General features: G+C 41.8%; 3 protein-coding genes across 3 annotated transcripts; 2 read left to right on the top strand and 1 right to left on the bottom strand.

The window, feature by feature from the left end:
• The first annotated feature begins 208 nt into the window (after window positions 1–208).
• LOC104450996 (leucine-rich repeat extensin-like protein 3) lies at window positions 209–2,102 on the top strand. The gene is given in 2 exon segments (XM_010065737.3): window positions 209–1,200; window positions 1,202–2,102. Coding segments are annotated over 2 exon segments (522 nt in total). The 5' UTR covers window positions 209–1,057; the 3' UTR covers window positions 1,581–2,102.
• An 8,088-nt stretch (window positions 2,103–10,190) lies between these two features.
• Window positions 10,191–12,010, bottom strand: LOC104450995 (growth-regulating factor 5). The gene is made up of 3 exons (XM_010065736.3): window positions 11,571–12,010; window positions 11,006–11,438; window positions 10,191–10,771 (listed from the first exon to the last, which is right to left on the bottom strand). Exons 1-3 carry the CDS (start codon window positions 11,773–11,775, stop codon window positions 10,519–10,521), a joined length of 891 nt encoding a protein of 296 aa, XP_010064038.2. The 5' UTR covers window positions 11,776–12,010; the 3' UTR covers window positions 10,191–10,518.
• A 1,980-nt stretch (window positions 12,011–13,990) lies between these two features.
• LOC104450994 (E3 ubiquitin-protein ligase SPL2) lies at window positions 13,991–18,501 on the top strand. Its single transcript, XM_010065735.2, has 6 exons — window positions 13,991–14,522; window positions 15,741–15,842; window positions 16,639–16,809; window positions 16,991–17,112; window positions 17,663–17,782; window positions 17,893–18,501. The coding sequence occupies exons 1-6, from the start codon at window positions 14,139–14,141 to the stop codon at window positions 18,179–18,181; spliced, it is 1,188 nt and encodes a 395-aa protein (XP_010064037.2). The 5' UTR covers window positions 13,991–14,138; the 3' UTR covers window positions 18,182–18,501.
• The last annotated feature ends 669 nt before the right edge of the window (window positions 18,502–19,170 follow it).

Here is a 19,170-nt window from a genome sequence, read left to right as displayed (position 1 = left end):
GACCGAATTGATAAAAATGTAATAGATCTAAAGCTGTCTGGATGATTTTCTGCCTCTTCAGTTAGACGAGCACACCTGAGGTATGGTTAACAAAACGATCCCCGGCGGGTACAACAAACGATGGTCCCGGTGCGGAAACACCGTGGAATCCAAGAAGAAGCCGTTTCATACCTTTCGATCTGATGGTCAAATCGCGTTCCCAATGCTCGAGAGCTTTGACATGATCCATCCCGAGTGTCCCCCCTCTCTCTCTCTCTCTCTCTCATGTCTGTTCCCCTGCCTCTCGGTTCTGTTACTGTCCCTCTCTGGATTCGACCCCTCCCCAAAACAGGGTTTCGAGATTCCCTTTCCTAGGCGCCCCCAAAATTAGACACTAACATAATTCTCTTTCCTTTTGGCTGTCGGTTTTTCGGTGAAACCTCGCCCCTCGTCCTCCCCCACCCCAACCTCCATTATTGAGGTTGAAGAAGATCGGTGGAAGAACCCCGAGCAAGGCACCGGGCGGCCCCCTTTTTCCAAAGATCCTTTTCCCATTTTCCCCTGATAAACTCAGCAGTCCCTCGATCGATCCATCCATCCATCGGTCCATCCATCTCCCCACGAAAGATCGGATTTTTTCTTTGGGAATCAGCTTGCCGGCTCGACCCATCACGCCGTTCCGTTTGATGCTTCCCGAGGGCAGCGTTCCTGGATCGCCCCCCCCGCCCTCCCAAACCCTAATCCTCCGGTTTCCAGCCTCCGAATCGAGGGACTCTCCTTTCCTTTCCCTTCCTTTCCGAATTGGAGGCCGGGAACGCGGAGCTTCGGCGTCCGGAGGAAGAGGGTCGATCGATTCCGCGCGATCGCCCCTGAATCTCGTCTCGTTCGAGGAGAAAGGTGAGATTCTTGCGTTCCGGGCTTCGAGAGCTGAACGGGGGAGAAGATCGATGAAGTGGGGGCATTCTCGAAGCCATACGCGAGCGCGCGGCGTGAGACGGGCGAGCAGGAATCTGCATTTGCATTGAGGATCTCCCCCTAAAGCTGTTGGCTTTCAGTCGTTTGTGCTGGTGTTTGTCCCATGGAGTCGTTGTTGTCAGCTCGTTTTGTTCTGATTCTGGGGTTTGTGTTTGCAATCTGGGCCATTGTGGTTGAGTCTCAATCGCCAAATGCACCTCCGCCTGCTGTGATCCCTCCCACACCTCCTCCTCCTCCTCCTCCTCCTCCCCCCGCCTCCTTCTCCTCCGCCGCCGTCTCCATCCCCGTCGCCGCCATCGTCGCCGTCGCCGCCGCCGCCGCCGCCGCCGCCGCCGTCTCCATCAACTCCTCCTCCCCCTCCATCGCCTTCGCCACCGCAGGCTCTGCCGCCGCCCCGCCATTCAGGAAATAACGACGCCGCAGAGAAATCGGATCCGCATCGGAGGCATAATAACAGAAGCGGGAGGCCCCCGCCACCGCGTGAAGACAAGATCAATTCAGGCAAGAAGCTGGGGTTGTTATTTATTGGCATAGCTTCGATATTGCAGATTTTCGTCGCTGGGTTTTTGGTATTTAAGAGACGGCAGCTGATGAAAACCAAGGATAGATATGAAACGTTTCCATGAGAGTTCGACGTTGGTTCAATTGAAGAACAATGATGGAGATGTGTGGCTCATTGATGAGATTCGTTGGAGGACTAACAGGAGGAGTTCATTTTGTGAATGGCCAGAGGAACCATTGAGACGAGAGCTTGTGGATAGATAGCAACTGCAGATTGACTGTAGCATACATCCAGCATCGGAGTCCTTGAATTTTTTTCTTTATTCCTTGTATCTGTAATTGGTGATTGCCGCTTTCTTATGCTTTGTCTCGATATCTTCATTCTTCACATATGATCTTCTACCATTTTCTCCTTGCATGCATTATGTTGTGGCAGAGAGGTGAAGATTTGTTGCTAGCCCTGGTAGTCAATGCTTGACTCTGAATACCATCAGAGCCGGTATCATTTACACGGGAAAGCTAGAAAATTTATGGATAGGATGAGAATTTTGTTGGGCTACAGAGGTAAAGAGAAATAACATCACATTGCCATTCCCAATGATGTTATTGCTATCTATTGACGCTAATGGAGCTGTTTCTTCTCATTTGCTCATCGTCTGAGATTCAATTGTGCAGTTGCGGTTGACAATTTAGAAAGAGAAATTAGCTGGTCAGCAAGATTATGTTGCGCTGGATGTCATTACTGATTTGAATCTCCATCCTTAATTCGTATAATATTGCCTTCTTAGTTACCATCCTTGTTGCTCATGAAACTTATGGTAATTATTGTCGCTTAGCTAGCCCCATCTACAAAATTGTTGAGTAGAATGAAACATAGAAGTGATAGGTCGGCCATAGTAGGAATGTGGTAGAAATACAGCCTTTGCACTATTGCAGTAGTTCAGCCGTAAGATTTGTTTCTGAATTTTCAAATGATGCAGTTTCTTTTTCTTATTAGCTGTCAATTAGACAGGATTTGTCCATATTTCTGAGCACAACATTCGGTATATACTATAAGCCGTTATAGGGAAATCCTTCATCAATGCATTTAAACGCACTTTGGAGCTACTGCAAACTGCTTCATTGTCATTTCTGGGTAATTTCCTATGGCACTCCATTCTTGGTGGATAACCGTATCATTGACTGCTTTATGATCCTCCATTTGTGTGTGTGCACGCTGGGCGAGGTGCGCATGTGTGCTTTCGCAAGAAATTTGTTGTGTGGCGGGTTTACTGTATCAACTGTTTTAGCAACATTCGTCTTTGTCCCATCCCATTGTCTCCTTCACCTGTCATTGTGCTTCAGATGTATTGCTTAGTTGAGACACACTCTCCATGTAGATATACTCCCAACAGAAATGACGGTTAAGCACCACTGCTGTCTGTAAATGTCTTGTGGCATCAATATGTTTTTAAGATGTCAATGGCTCTGTTTCAATCTCCCAGCCAGTCATGTGGTTAACTGCATTTTTCCTTTTGGTCGGGAAGCGTGGCGTAGTCATCCGTTAGATTTTGTGTTCTTACTAGGCGGTAGAATATAGGTGGTATGATGGGAATGAACATTTTGCTCGCTTTGGTTGCCAGCTGCGTGTGTTTGCTGAATTGGGAAGTGATGAACTTGATTATGGTTAGCATCCAAAGGGATTTTCAAAAAGAAATACTGGGTTTGTCCTAGATTTGACTGTGAAGGCTTCAAATTCAAATTTCAGGGAGGGCGTGAAAAAAATATGCAGTTGCTTCTATCATTGGGTCGGTTGATTGTTTAATGAAGTACATTCACTGGGTTGACTTGAGAAGTTGCAGCCTTTTAGGCCATGTTTGCGTTGTAAAGGTGTATTCTTTTCCATTGTCCAACAGTCATGTCTTAGATTGGAGGCTGGCTTCAAGAAAAGAAAGATTAACAAATAAATAATAAAGCAGGTTACAGACTGTTCTTATAGGGACGGATATATCTTATGGTTTGTCTTCCGCGTCTAGGACCTAACTCACTTGGCATTATCTATTCGGTCTCCTAAATAATTCCTACGTGGAAAGACACGTCTCGAGAATTTGTTTACCAAGTCAAACTAGATTCTCACGCGTAAAGCGGCATCGCCGGCTTGATTATCTGGGGGCGCTGTGAAGCTTCCTTATAGAAAACAACTGGTAAATTTGTTAGACCGTAGTACAGAAAAACCGAAAATGAGAAACGGGGGATGGAGTGAACGAATCGACATCCTTATCGTGAAGTCTATCGACCACTTATTCCAACGACACTTCCTTTCCCACTCGAGCTTAGCTTGACTTGAACTTGATAGAGCTCTATTTGAGCTCCGACTTGATTTGGCATTGGAGCTACCCGAATTTGCCTCCAACTCTGAGAAGAATTGAGCACAGCTCAAGCATTCATTGTGTTCGGTTCCGGTATCTAATGGATAACATGATTCGTGTGCGTCTTTTTGGGAATGGATGATGAGGTTCGAGGCGATGGTCTTGTGGCATGCAACAACGTATTCTCAAAATTATTAATTGCTTTTCTCAGGGGAGACGTGCATTAATTACTATCCAAGGTGCAAGTAATAAGAACGCTTAACTCCTAAGTGATTACTTCGGTACATCATGTGGAATTAAATCCCACACATGACTGCCACATTATTTTGCAGATCTAGTAATACTTGGACAATATTGATGCCAGTCGAATGGACCAATTCTTGATCACATCAAATGGTAATTCCAAACAGCCAGCTATAGAAGATATTCTGTAAATCCATAGTAAAACCAGGTTCTAATGGAAAATGCTCCTACACCCACCGAATCTTGAGCATAGAATGGATGGAGGAGTTTTAGGCATCAGACTGGAAGATTTCTTGTGCTTATTTCAGTTTTCTTAAGTTTGAGTTGAGTTAAAAGTAGCTCGAGTATTAAAACTAGTCGAGCTCAAGATCTTTTTCTTTTCTAATCAAAAAAATACTTTCTACTTCATTAAGTACAGGCCCAATTACATAATAAAGGGGCTTTATTGCAAATAAGCTCCCAAAGAGCGGGAGGGGATTAGAATACCAAATTTTGTGGATGGGCTTTATATCTATAAGCCTTAATAACCTAGTCCGCAAGCTTATTTTTTTCTCTAGGGTAATGGGCTAATTTTAGATTTAGATATTGGGCTAGAAAGTGTCTTGCAGTCAGTGATGAGCGCGTGGACTTCTCAGGAGCAGAGAGAGTCGCATGTGTGAGAATCTATCAGACTTAGATTGTCTGACTCAAAAGTAGAGTTCGGTTAAGATTTTGATGAGAATTACTGGAGTGTTTGAAGACAGGCAAGGCTTTCACTCGAAGCATTGAAGTAGCTTTCACTGTCCATGCGAACCCATCAATCAATCCCCCCTCGAAGCCTCGACAAACACAAGCTATGGAACCTTTGGATGATCCGTCATGAAATTATCCGTCGATGTTTGGCTTCGGTACTCCTTTGCTCAGTGTTGTCATCTCATGGGTTAGTCACCCGGGTTTCATCTTCTCTCTGATTCTCGGCCATTCCACTCCGACAAGTTTTGATGCATAGCCATGGTGGAAGCTGCAATTAATGTAGGATTTGGGAGATGATGCTTAAATATAGAGGAATTTCTTGTTGTCTATATGTTCCAGAAAGCGACCGTGGCCTATTCAAAGGACAGGGTTGTTGGGGTAGTTTCTGATCTTCGACAACCATTCTTCAATTCAAGTATCTTCTTGATTCAAGATCCAGATGTTGGGTCCGGGGACCGATCACACTTTTTTCTAAGGGTGAGCATGGTCTGTGTGGGTAGCTCCCATCTTGCAACTAGGAATTGCCTACTAAAGACCGGTTCCAAAAAATTGGAATAAGAAACCACCCATTCGTTTCATGGATCCACTAGAAAACTAAACCGTTGGTCTAGTCCGGTTCTCAGATGGATCCATGGAACTGATCCTAGCAAATTTCATGCACTCCGTGCAACATTTTCTGACAAGTCAAAGTGAAGCGAAAAAAAAAAAGGAACTTTCCTATTCTTAATTGCAAGATTAATAAAAAGATTGGATTCATATCAAAAATTGAGAGTTGATGTTTTTGGTCCATGAGTGTTGAACTTGAGAGTTAAAGCCGTGAGTAAGAGATAGAGAAATGACTTACGTGAGGTAAGAACGAGACAAAACGAACATTTAGTTAATGGGTGTTGAGCTTTATATTAGGGATTTTAGGGTTTTCAGTTTTCTTAAATTTTTTTGGTCGGAATTTTTCTTAAAAATCTAATAATAATAATAATAATAATAATAATAATAATAATAATAATAATAATAATTGATCCGGTTTGGGTGGTGGGTGGACGATTCCACACCTAGAATTAAGAATTGGACCAATAATTGAAACCGAGAATCAGATCAGTTCATTTGAAAACCGCTAGTTCTGGTCCGGTTCAGGTGGGTCCTAGCTCTTTCGTACATCTCTACTTTTTTCGTCCATCAATATAGGAGGTATAAGTGTTCCGATAGTTTCGGGCTCCTTTTGGCAAATAGAGCATGTCGGCATAGGTACTATCTTCCTTTCTAATAGATTTTCTCCTCCTATGTAGGGCATTTTGACACACACTCGACATAAATAGTCTGATTTTTAGTAGAGGTGTTAGATTCCATACCTTTTCAGAGGGCCATGGTGGTTTGGCAGAGAGATGAGGCTGCTTTGCATTGTTCTTCGTCTCAATATCTCTAAACTTTGCATAGCCACTTTTGACTGAGTAGCATCTTGATTGATTGCATGTCCCTACATGCTTATTTGCTGCTGATGTTGTTGGGAGAACAGTAGCAAGAATATCATTCATAGTTTGCTTGTCGTACAAAGTATGCTGTTTATGTTCTTTCCATTCTGCTTCCTCTGCGTTGATTAGTTTCTCTGTTAACCTTGATTCATTTTGGCTTGCTAGACCCCCAAGTTTGCTTCTTAAGCCACCTATCCCCTTGTTGTCTTTTACCAAACTAACCGTCTCACGTCCTTTGAAATAGTGTCCCGACCCATAATTAATCTCTGTCATCCCCACGATGGGCAAGAGCTCTTTCCAAACATGCTAGAAGTCACTATAAGAGAAGTAAATCCCTTTCAGCACTCTACTCTATAGAGCATTTGGAGCTTGACTGAGTCTCTAAGCTTGTTTGTCCAGCATAGCTCTGTTGAAAGTTAGGAGATCCTGAGACCCCGCTCCTCCCATCTTTCCTTTGTTTAAATGTCTCCCATTTTTTAACAATGAAGGCCAGCTTGGGATGCATTTGTTTTCCGCCAAAATGATGCTATCTTCTGCTCAATGGCTCTATAGATGGACACTGAAATTTTTAAATTTGATATTGCAAATTGTGGTTAAAGCTTGCACCACTATTTTTATTAGAAATTGATAAATGCTATAGAAATCCTAAAACTTGTCACGAAAATGCAATTGAATCCTAAAATTTGCAAAAAGTGTAATCAAGTCCTAAAACTTGTTAAATTGTTTCAATCAAGTTCTAAAGTTAATACCGTTAGCATTTTTAAAGGAAAATGCTGATGTGGTGGTGCGACGTGGACTTTTAAATAATTTTCCTTTTTTCAGATGGCTTTTTAATTTTTTTATTCATTTTAAAAAAAAAATAGATTTTAAAACTATAAAGAAAAGTTGAAATTTATTTTTAAAAATTGTTTAAAAAAATAAAATAAAATCAACGGCTCCTCCCATGCGGCCCATCGCCGGAGGGGCCCGCGATGGTCGCCGACCCTAGGCAGGGGTGGTCGACCCTCGCCTAGCCCCAGGCAGGGTCGGTGACCGTCGCCCGCCCTGGGCGAGGCCTTGTCGGCCCTCGCTTGGAGCCAGCGAGGCTCGCCCAGATCTGGCGAGCCTCACCGGCCCCGAGCGAGGGCTAGCGAGCCTCGCCGGCCCCGGGTGAGGGCCGACGAGGCCTCACTCAAGGTGGTTGGCCCTCACTCGGGTCGGCGAGGCTCGCTAGCCCTCGCTTGGGGTTGGCAAGGCCTCGCCTTGTTCGGGCAGGGCCGGCCACCCCCGCCTGTGGCCCGACCATCGCCGGAGGGGTCGGCGATGGGCAGCGGCGGAGGAGCCGCTAATTTTATTTTTTTAAAACAATTTTAAAAAATAAATTTTAACTTTTCTTTTTAGTTTTTAAATCTAATTTTTTTAAAAAAATTGAATAAAAAATAATTAAAAAAATCCACGTGGAAAATGAAAAATTATTTAAAATGCCATGTCGCATTTTTAACGGAAAATGTTAATGGTGTTAATTTTAGGACTAAATTGAAAAAATTTGACAAATTTTAGAACTTGATTGCACTTTTTGCAAGTTTTAGGACTCAATTGCATTTTTTTAAACAAGTTTTAGGACTCCCTTATTAGAATTTCCTTTCCCGCCTTCAAAATAAACATTTCTTTCTAGCATTCAAGCTTTGCCATGATTTGAGTGAATGCTTTTTAGATTGGCCTAGTCTAATGAAATCTCCTAGTACTTCTCCGTTTTATTATTTTCTAGGACTCTCATTTCCTAATTTGTGTTCCTTCTCAAAGGTTGTGAAAATCGAGCACTGAGGTAGATTCCTAACTTATTCCAATTGATGGCTTGCCCTATGACAAAACAATTTTGATATAGGATAGAAGGTGAATTCTAACATTACCAAATCTTTCTCTCAAGAAAAAAGATAGTCATCTGCAAACAATATATGGGTTAATGTAGGGCAATGACTATTTTAATTTGATACATACAAAGCTACCATCTTTAACTACTTTCTACGCAAGGAAGGAATGTACATTGGCCACAATTATGAACAAAATATGGGGATATGGATCATCTTGATGAACTCCTCTTGAAGGTTTGAAGTATGAACGAGGTTCTCCATTGAATTTAATATTAAGAGAGACCAAGGTAGCACACTGCATACCCATGAAACCCATCTCTCACGAAATCCCCTTTTTAACATATAAGCTTCCAAGAAATCTCATTTATTTAGTTATAGGCCTTTTTTATTTTCAATTTTAAAATAACCTAAAATTTCTCCATTGGCCTTTGCCGTTGAGTTGGTGTAGTAACTCTTGAATGACTAAGATGTTATCTTGAATCTGCTTGCCACTCACAAATGCACTTTACTCCACATTTATTTTGCAATTACCTCAGAAATAATTTTGTAACCAAAGTTGCACTGGGCAATGGGTCGAAATTGGTCTAACTTCTCTAGATTAGGGATTTTTAAGATAAGGGTAATATGGGTTCAAATTTGGTCGAGAATGCTAGTGTCAAAGAAAGATCTCACCATATTGAAGACATAATGTTGAATGATTTCCTAGTGATCGTGATGGAATTGTCCACTAAGACCATCCGGTCCTAGTGCCTTTACCCTCCTAATTGGAAAGTTTCTCTCTTTACCTCCTACATTTTCACATTTTACAGCATGCCAAAACCAAGCTGGGGCATCGATCTAACACTAGCTGAAAGTCGCTGGAACCCACCTAGCTGTATGATGACCTAAAGAAGTCCATTTTGATCTGCTTCAATCATGTAGGGTCTTGGCTCCACTCCTCTGCTATAGTTTTCAACATAGAGATCATGTTTCTCTGGTGCCTTCGAATTGTGGTTGCATGAAAAAACAATGTTTTTATTACGTCATTTCAGTCGGTTTATTCTAAAGTGCATACCGTGTTACATTTCTTCTTGTTTCCACGTATCTTCAATTTAGATATTCAATTACTGTTCTCTATCCGGATTACGATGCAAAGTTTGCTCATTTATGATCTCTTAGCTCCCTTTTCAGGGAATTGATTTGGCTCTGAGCACTGGAAAACTTTTCCCTGCTCCACTTCTTTAGGGCCTCTGTTACCTTCTGCAATTTTTTTCAACAAATGCTTATTTTGCCATTCTTGGATGTTCCGTACCAAACTTACAAGTTCGCAGCACTCTTCATCTTCGAGCCAATATATTTCAAATTTGAATGCTCTTTTCCTTTTACAGGTTCATGTAATTTAGTTTCAAAGTCTTTTCTTTTTCCTAATCCCTGTTCATCTGTATATTATTTTCTCAACATATATCTATGATCGTGCCAACTATAATAAATAGAGACTAATGCCGATGGCAAGGGTTACAAAGAACAATTTAATCTACATTACAATGGTGGCAACGAACATGTAAGTAGGTACTCAAACAAATTCATGTTCAAGTATTCGAGAGAAATCTTTGACAAAAGTAGAGAAGTACCCAATAAAGGCTGACTGCACGTCTGTAATTTGGTATTGGCATCTACTACTTCTTACATATGAATATGCCATCTGCGACGCAAAAATTGACACGTACGTCTTTATAAGTACGATCAGCAAGGTTTGCTCAAGACAAGGTCCGCATTACCGATGAAATGTCTTAGATAGGATGACCGATGCACCTAACTAAGTGATTGTGCATGATCACCTAACTTGGTGGCAAAAGAAAAGCAGATCGTATAACTTATTTTTATCCCCAGCGAGTCAAACGGAACATGTGAAATGCTTTTAGAGGCAAGATGATAAAGACGGAGCACGATGGGCCTCAGTTGGACCCAGGTAGTACAAGCAATCGTTGGGACTACCAGTACCAGATGACCACTGCGCATCATGTTCGATCATACATGGTGCAAATAATGCACTGCATTCTGAGTATTGTTGGGCCCATGAATGATGTCCGAAAGAGAACCAGCAGGAGCAAAAAGTAGGTGGTGCTTTGATTACAGAAAGTGGACAAAGTCCCTCAAGGAGCATTTTCTAATGTTGCTTCCAGTCAAAGAAACAAGCCTTGCAAATCTGAGACATGTTTTGCTCATAGGGGAAAGAGAAAGTGCAATGAAAGCAAAATAAAATTAAAAGTGGGAACAAAACTTCAAGTCCTCCTCCTGATATGGGACCCTACCTCTTTTCTGCAGAGGAATTGAATTCATCACCTACTGTTGCGTTCCTTCGCTCCAAGTCACCCCATCAGTGAGCCCCGAGCAACTTGCATAGAGCAGTCTAATTGAAGGAAAAAAGAAAAGATAGAAGAGCATTCATTTCCCGAAGAAGTGGTGTAATGGCTTGTGGGGTTGGTCTTCCTTCTCTGGCTTCATTGGCTCAGCTGATTTGTAATCAGGACCCAGAACAAATGAGTGACTTTCCCTGTGGTCCTGTGATTGTGAAGAGAATTGGATCGAGCCCTGATACTGATCGTGAGCTTGAGAGTAATTTGATTCAGCACCTGAAGCTTCTGGGAAGAAAGACCTCTCATAGTCCACTTCACCGAGCTTCCCATGGATAAAATACCTATTCGCAAGACTAGTAAAATTCATCGAACAGCAGTTGGAGAAATGATTTCAAAAGAATTTTTTTTAAAAATCTTTTTTGCATAAACCAGTCGGTTTTCAACAGGAGCCTGACGGTTTTGCAAAAGCATTCGAAAATGACGTATCGTCAGAATGCTCAATCAAACTTCATATATGTTGCAAAGATTCGAACGGGATGACTTTTGGCAATTGAGCACGAACCGACAAGGCCTACCTGCCATCTTTATGGTTCTGAGAATAAGAATTCAGCACGTAGTTGTGCTGAAGGTGGTGGCTGCTTGCTTCATACGGATGAGGGAATGGACCCGCATCTGGAGCAGGCCTAGCGGAGGAGGAGGAAGAAGTAGTAGTCATGAAGGGATGGAGTGTTGGGTGGTGGTATTCGTGTTCACCGCTAGCCGAGATAATGCATGAAGAAGTCGGTGGACAAGCGGCGGCGCCGATCGACAAGGCTGGCGGCGGTTGCTGTTGTTCCACATGCTTTCTTGAACGGTGCTTGCCTCGGTGCATGTGCTTCTCGCAGTACTTGGAGTCAGGGTAGGCCTCCTTGGAGCACCTCCATTTCTTCCCATCTGTTCTTCTGCACCTCCCTGGCTCAGGGTCTGCTTTCCTGCCATAACCCGCCTGGAACTCACCCCACCCACCCACTGGCCCCAAAAAGAAAAAAGAAAAAGAAAAAAAGGATCTTACTCTCTTTCTTCATCAAGAACATATATTCATATCGGTAAAAATTGAGAATAATACATTTGTTTTTGCTCTTGGACATGGATAGAGCTTACCCTGATGAGGAGGGAATGGGCCAAAGGAGAGTGAGGAGGAGTTGGACTCCAGGCTCCTTCTAACACTGAAGATGAGCTCAGATGGGACTTGGAGTCCTGACACCATGTATTTGTAGACAAGGGCTTGTGTCTCTAGCTCTTGCCACTGTGCCTCTGTGAATGGATAATACCTGTTCATCATTCTTCCACTTCCACTCCCACTCATCCTCTCTGGGTTCAGCTGACTAAAAATCCTCAGCGACACCAAACATAGGGAGGGACTTCTTTTTGCTCCCCTTCTTTGGGATTGACCACTTTGATAGCAGTACTGACTCAATGCTAATCAGTCATTACAGGGTCGGCATAGTTTGTACAAACTTATGCATGAATCGTGCAAAGAGACTCATGATATGTGTTATATGCTGTGTCCTCTCTCTCTCTCTCTTTCTTTCTCTCTCAACCTCTGAATTCTTGGTGGGTCCTGTTATGTTCTGCTACTTCTGCCATTTCTTTGCCTCCCCCCGTCAGTGCTATTTTTTTTGGCTCTGATATATTAATTTTACAGGACATATGAAGTCAGTGCGTGCTAGCGAGGACATGAGAAGGGTGCAAAAGAAATTAAAGGTTGGGGGGAGGGCTATTGTGTATTTCTCCTGCACTGTTTCCCCATCATGGTCCTTGAAGTGGGTGCCTGGCCCCTCATGGATGATGACATTTTTTCTGTTAAGGTTTAAATTGAGGAGAAAAAAAAAATTGATGTGAATCCAAACAATTTTTTGCCACCCAAGGTTAGTCTTCAGTTTTTAAACTCTCCCTCTTCCTCAATAGCCAGGTCAATTTAATTATTGGGATGTGGGTCGTATTTATGATTAGATAGGAAGATGTGTCTTTTTGTGATCATAAGAAATTTTGATAGAATAAAATGGTAGTGTATATTCGATAATCTGAAATTCTGTTTTGCTGAAAAGTGTCGATCAAAAACCTTTCGAAATATGGATCGATATGAATATTGACAATAAATGCGAAGAGCCCTTTGTTGTTTCTTGGACAGAAAACATAATTTACAAGAAAATTAAAAGTACGAAATTGAAGAAAATCATATTCAACCATACAAAAGGGTATTGAAATGTAAAGATAAATTGGAAGTCAAAATGAATAACTACTGTACATTACATGATTGATGGTACCTTGCGCGAGTGGCAAGTCTAATTTCTATAACTATTTCCTATAATTAACAACAAAGAAAACAATTGTATCTACCATGACTACTAGAATTCAACAACTTGTATTTGCAAACGGTTGATCAACACCTACCACTTCAATGGTTGTTCTCTCTCCGCTTTTCATGTGCAGTATCATCTGTTATTTTGAAATCTCTTATTCTCCTTTACTTAGACAATTGCCATAATCCAGATTTCTTAGCCTTTATCATTAATGACTTTCGAGATATAAGGCATCTACTACCTAATGGTTGTGTTGATTTCACTTCATAGTTATGCCGATGAGGTTAAGCAAATTGTGTCTGAGATTATCGTTTTCATCAATCAAAAAGCTATTTTGCATCCGGTTCATTTTAAGTCGTGGCTCTCTGTTGATTAAATCAACCGTCATTTATTGACACCTAATGCTTCAGGACTTTGTCTTTCCGTGTTACCTCTTCCGTTGGCTAAGGCTACTCACTTTGTCAACTAACTATACTTAACGACCGAAAGCCTTCAGCACTCGGCAAGTTTTATACCTATAGCATTTCGCTCGGTCTTTTTCAGCCCAAGTCGAAAGTCAAAGACTAAATGGCGGTTGCTAATATATCAGATGTTCTAAATACTGCATTTTTATAAATGCAGAAGTTATCTTACAATTCATAAATTACCCATCAATAATTGTTAAAAATGGAGAAACTCCGAGAGATGAAGACTTCTAATAAAATATTTACCAGCAATACACTCTTGTTCTGATCTGCTCCTTCTACAGCTGTTGTACATGTAATGTTATTGTTTCATTTATTGTTATAGTGTCATTAACAATAACTAAGCCCAATTTTTACCAATACATTGAGAAGTTCGCAATACTCTCCTTAGCCTAATGCATTCTTAAGTTGTATCCATCTCTTGCTTTCTGTTCCTAACTTTTTCTCTTGACATTTAGAGATTGAGATCAGACTTTAGTCTAGATACTGGCATTCAAATTCACCTTGAATCTCTCCATCAATTTCCTAAAACTACAAATGAATTTGTTAATATTCGAAAAGGGCCTTTTTGCTTTACCAAATAGGACACAACCTGGACTTGAATGTGAATTAGCTCTTCTGAAGTGGAGACTGATCATCAAGCCATGATTGCCCTAAATTGGGCTTGGCCCAACCTGATCATTGGGCCCAGGATCAGCCCATCAGCCCAATTATCAGTTTCAGTCTCCCAGCATGAACCGTCATCGTGGAGAGTCGGAGATTTTTATGGTCGCAGAACGTCTCTCTTCCGCACCGCCGAGAGCCGCTCCCGCCGCCCCCACGCGCCGCCGCGCTGCGCTCACATGTGATCGCCTAGAAACACCACCCCATACCACCGGCGCCTAATTCCCCAGAACCGCACCATGTCCTCGCACGAGCAAGCCATAGTCTCTCTCCTCTCCAACTTCGCCCTCTCCTTCGACGGCGCCGTCCTCGGCCTGACCCTCGCTTACGCCGCCGTCCGCACGATCGTCAAGTTGACCTCCAGCTCCTCCGCCCTCCGCAAGCTCCAAGACGCCCCCTCGGTCCGCGTCTCCGACCTCCGGTCCGTGCTCTCCCTCGAAGGCGGTTCCGATTCGGAGCCCGATTCGTCGAGCCGGTCGGGAAGGGAGGATCTCGTGATCGTGCGCGGTCTCGTGGAGGCGAAATCGGCTGTCGAAGGAGGGACGTGGAAGAGCTTGAGGCAGAATGTGTTGGTCTCGCAGGACTCCGGCGATAGGGCGGTGATCGTGCAGAGGACTCAAACGGTAAGTGTGTGTGCACGCGCTGTTTTGGATTATTTTGCTCGAGTATGTAACGTAATTGAAAGTGGACTTTGTCTGAAAATTCGTGGTAGCGTTAAAACATGATGATGCGTACAAGGGGTAAATGTATGTCTCATGTTCGGAAATTCTATCTGTGTGTTAAGTCATGTCTCGTATTGCCAACTGATCTTTCGACTTCTCTTTCAATGCCACAAGACTGCGAAAAGGAAGCAAATTGATCGTTGAGGTATCAAAGAAGTCCTTTGTGAATTTGGTGTAATTAGTTTGGAAATGTCATAGTTGCTGCTGCTTCTTTTTCAAGAAGGGTCTCGATATAAGTGGATATTGAACAATGGAGGCTGTAGGGAGGCTAAATCAATGACTTGGCTACATCATCTGGTATAAGTGCATTTGCTGGTATAGCCGTGTCACTGCAATTTTTCATTTGTGATATGAAGTAAACCTGACATTTTGGAAGTTGGGATTTTTCAAGCATATAGCAGATAGTCTTGGCTTAGCTAGTGAATTCCTTCTTCTGTAAGTGCGATGCAATTTATGATAAAGTGGACTCTTATGTAATTTCGGTCATGATGAAAGGAGGAAAAGATGAGGACTTTAACTGAGTAAGCTGTTGGAGTAAAGGACACATGCACCACTTTCATTTCTCTTTTTGAGATACTATATGGGGAATTACAATGGATTGGAGATGGATGCACTGGTGTCTTTGGGCCTTGTACCAGTCTGGTTGGGAAGACACCACCGGAAAAAGTTGATTTAGTGCGCATACCTAGAGAAAAATGCTAGAAGCAAGGGGAAGATCAATATTAGGAAGTATAGTAGGTTGCAGAGTCTCCCTCCTGTTCTGTGTCCTCTCGTATTTGAGGAAGTTTTACATGCACCAGGTGCCTATACCCTTCTCTCCCCTAATTGTGAATTCCAGTCGAGTGGGTCCACATATCCTGTTATCTGTTCTAGGGATCTTACTTATACAATAATTTCTCTTTTGTGTTTTTCTTTTTTCGTAGAACTATAACATCAGTGAAAGGACAGGACTTAGTTTTGTGAAATCCGCATGATGGAGCCATTATAACTGCATTTTATGCATTAAATTGTTGTAATTACTCCTGACAATTATGATTTTTCTGGAATGGATTTGTTCCTGTTTACCTCAGTCTCCCATGATCATTTGATAAGCTTGATCTTCTATTTTCCATTATGAAGTGCATATACAATGAGTGGAAGGGCTTTTTTGGATGGACTTCAGATCTACGCGCTATCTTGTCACGATCCTTGCGAGAACGAAAATCCTCATCATTAAGAACGGTAAGTAGAATTGTTCCAGAGGTTGCTTCTTGTATTTACTCTATAGTTTTGCTGGAAAACTGCTGTTAAAGCTTACATTACTTGTTGTTCGAGTGGGTTTACTTTACACATCGTTTGTCTTCAGCTAGGAACCATGGACCTCCTTCTAGGGTAGTATCACATTTTATTTTTGCCCTTGACACTGGAAATGTCTGGGAGACTATTCATACAACCGTGATTGTAGACGTGTCAAAATTGGTGTTGCCATGGTACATCACATGGTTTTCATGTCCTCAATAACGGGAGTTGCACTATAGAGTCTATATTTTATTCCAAATTAAAAGGCAGGTAGAGTTCTATCCTTTTAGAACAACTGAGTTTCTTGAGAGCTGGTTAAAGTTGATGTTCTTTATCATGGTACAGGGAGGTTACTGATGTCCTTAAATACATGTGCAGTTAGTGAAGCTAAAGATATTGAGAAATATAAGACAACTTTACAAGGCTTAGTTTTTCTGTCTTGAGCATTTAGTTATTATGCTTCGGTTCTTGCACTGTGCACTGGATATTTGAGATTTTAGAAGTCAGAGGTTCCCATTTTTTGGCCGACAGAACTGAAGATTCCTCAAGAAAAATTTGTATACATTCATCTTAGTGAGATTGTCTTTATAAAATAATTTCTGTAACACTTTTTCCTGTTCTCGATGGTCTTAACTATGTACAATGAGAAACTTGGCTTTGATGTTTTAGGACAGAGCAGTCAAAGTTGGCTTTCTGCTTTAGTCATTGGACTTGCTCACATATGTTAGTATGACTGCAGGTTCCTTTTGTACTCATTGATGGCAGTCAGTGGCCAGCAGTGGATTATGTTGTTGTAAACATGGATGGTTCAAAGCATCATCTACCTCTTACCACAGTATATCACCAACTGCAGCCGATTAATGCTTCTCCTTATACATTCCTTCAGGCACTTTTTGGTCATGAATACCCTGTAAGTTTGCCACATATAATGACATATACTTCTTGATGCACATGGTTGACTGCGATGTTTGTTGCACCTTGAAGACCTTTATGATAATCTAGACCTTGCTGTTCCTTAAATTTTGGACTTTTGATGCATTCACTTTGATACAAGTGTCTGACCCAATGCTCTTCTTCCTCTGTTTTTCAAGGTTGGACTGCTTGATGAGGAGAAAATTCTTCCAATAGGAAAGGATGTCAGTGCTGTTGGCCTTTGCTTTTTGAAAAATGGAATTCTGGAGATCAAGTCATGCAAAGATCTTCCATATTTCCTGTGAGTGTTCCTCTCATTGTGATGGATTAGTCTTGATGTTTGCTTGAGGAGATTCTTTTGCTATTTGTGGACTTATTACCCATGTGCACTATTTTCTTTTGAAATAGATTGACCCGTGTGTAGAAATTTATTCACTCTAATTATGGTCAAGGTTTCTAGAAGGATGTGAGTATGTAGTGAATTTCCCGTTTGGAAGTCTTGCTGGTAGCATTTTGCATAACATGGAGAGTTCAACAGTCGTATGATTTCATAAATTTTTGCGTGATCTGTACAAGCACCTATTAACCAGTATTTCTCCACTTACCTGTCAAAAGAAATCGTGGCGGCACCTCTCCTTTTGATGCTTGTCATTTGTTTGAGTGTGAAATGTTTTGTAAACGAACAGTCTGCTTCATGTGACTCAAGTTGTTAAGAATCAACCATTTCATATTTTCCTCTAGTGTAGTTGACATAATTATGTTTGAGGGTCTACTTTTCAGATTTTGTGCTGGCAGCCCTTCCTTGACGGTGTCAATTACTATTGAATTGTCTGTGATTTGATATTTTTCAGTACCGAGATGACAAAAGATCAGATGGTGATTGATCTTGCCTTCCGGACAAAGATACTCTTCTGGAGTAGTATATTTCTTGGATCGGCATCAATCGGTATCCTTGGATTTGCTTTTGTAAGGTTAGTAGCTATGAACCAAGTAATTTGTAATCCATATTCTATATCTTGTCGACTTCAAGACACGATAATCTTTGACTTTATTGGACTTATGCTGAATATTCTTTGCTCAGAAATTGGAACAGATGGAAAGAGTGGAGGCAGCATAGACGGGATGAGCAGCAGAGCCATGCTGCAGTCGATGAGGCCACCGCTCACATTGCAGAGGATGAATTGGGAGATGCACCAGATGGACAGCTATGCGTAATTTGTCTAATGAGGAGGAGGAGATCCGCTTTTGTTCCATGCGGTCATCTTGTGTGTTGTCAGCGATGTGCATTATCCGTGGAACGGGAGGTTTCCCCAAAATGCCCCGTTTGTAGGCAGACGATCTCCAATTCAGTCCGGATCTATGATTCTTGAGTATAATATTGATTCTGTTTCTGTTAGTCAAAGGATGGGAAGACGAAATTGTTAGCGTTTCTTCTTTAAAATATTCTCGGAAAGAGAGCATACCCATCCATGGACAGACCATAAAAAAATGTCGATTGTTTCCTGTGTAAATTAGTAACGATGCTCCGAAGGTCTCCCCTACCATGAGTACGGTGTTGTTCTGTAAATTGAGCCTTGTTGATTCTTTGTACATTTACCAGCAGGCAAGTCAGGAGGATGCAATCCATGCTACTGATTGGACATGAATACTGTTGGCAAGCATTCATGAGGCTGATCTCATACTCATCGCATGGAGATTGTTGCACTTGGCTCCTTCTTTCTTCTTTTCCAGCGCCTTCATTTTCTTTTTCAAGGGGGAAAAATATTAGATAGACGAATTGCCTTCTCTTTCTCTGCCTGTGAAGACTGAAGAGCTAAAACTCATCAAGTAACTTGGAGGGCAACTTCTTTCAATTTTTATACGATCATAAAAAGAAGAAAAAAAATTTCTTCTAATTTAGATATCTCGTCTTTTGCTTCAACGGATTGGTTTAGTTCTTAACATTGCTAAAAGGCTCAAATGATACGTTCAAACAAGCAATGTAAAGAAAGAATTTTTGTTGCTGGCAAAAGCAAAATTGGCATTAGTAACCACTCAAAAAGCATTACCATTAACTCGACTGGCAAACTCTTGTGGCAAACAGGCATCTGATGTTTGCTAAACCCCTTTCTGAAAAATTTCCAGCTAACTTCCATGGCTCTCTCATGGATAAACTCAGACCCTCGCTGTCAAGTATGAACAAATGGCTGAAAATGTCACCCTCTCACTGACATGTAGACTAATCCAAATGCATGGAAGTTGGTGTATTGCGGTTGTCAGATTAAGAATGAGCTTTACCATTCTGATCATAGGTAATATTCACAAAGAACATTCAATCCGAATCAAGATGATGTATGACGGTGCCATAATCTAGCAGAAG

This window comes from Eucalyptus grandis, chromosome 6 (assembly GCF_016545825.1).
Source record: "Eucalyptus grandis isolate ANBG69807.140 chromosome 6, ASM1654582v1, whole genome shotgun sequence".
Lineage (NCBI taxonomy): Eukaryota > Viridiplantae > Streptophyta > Magnoliopsida > Myrtales > Myrtaceae > Eucalyptus > Eucalyptus grandis.
This window is presented reverse-complemented; position numbering and strand designations above follow the sequence as displayed.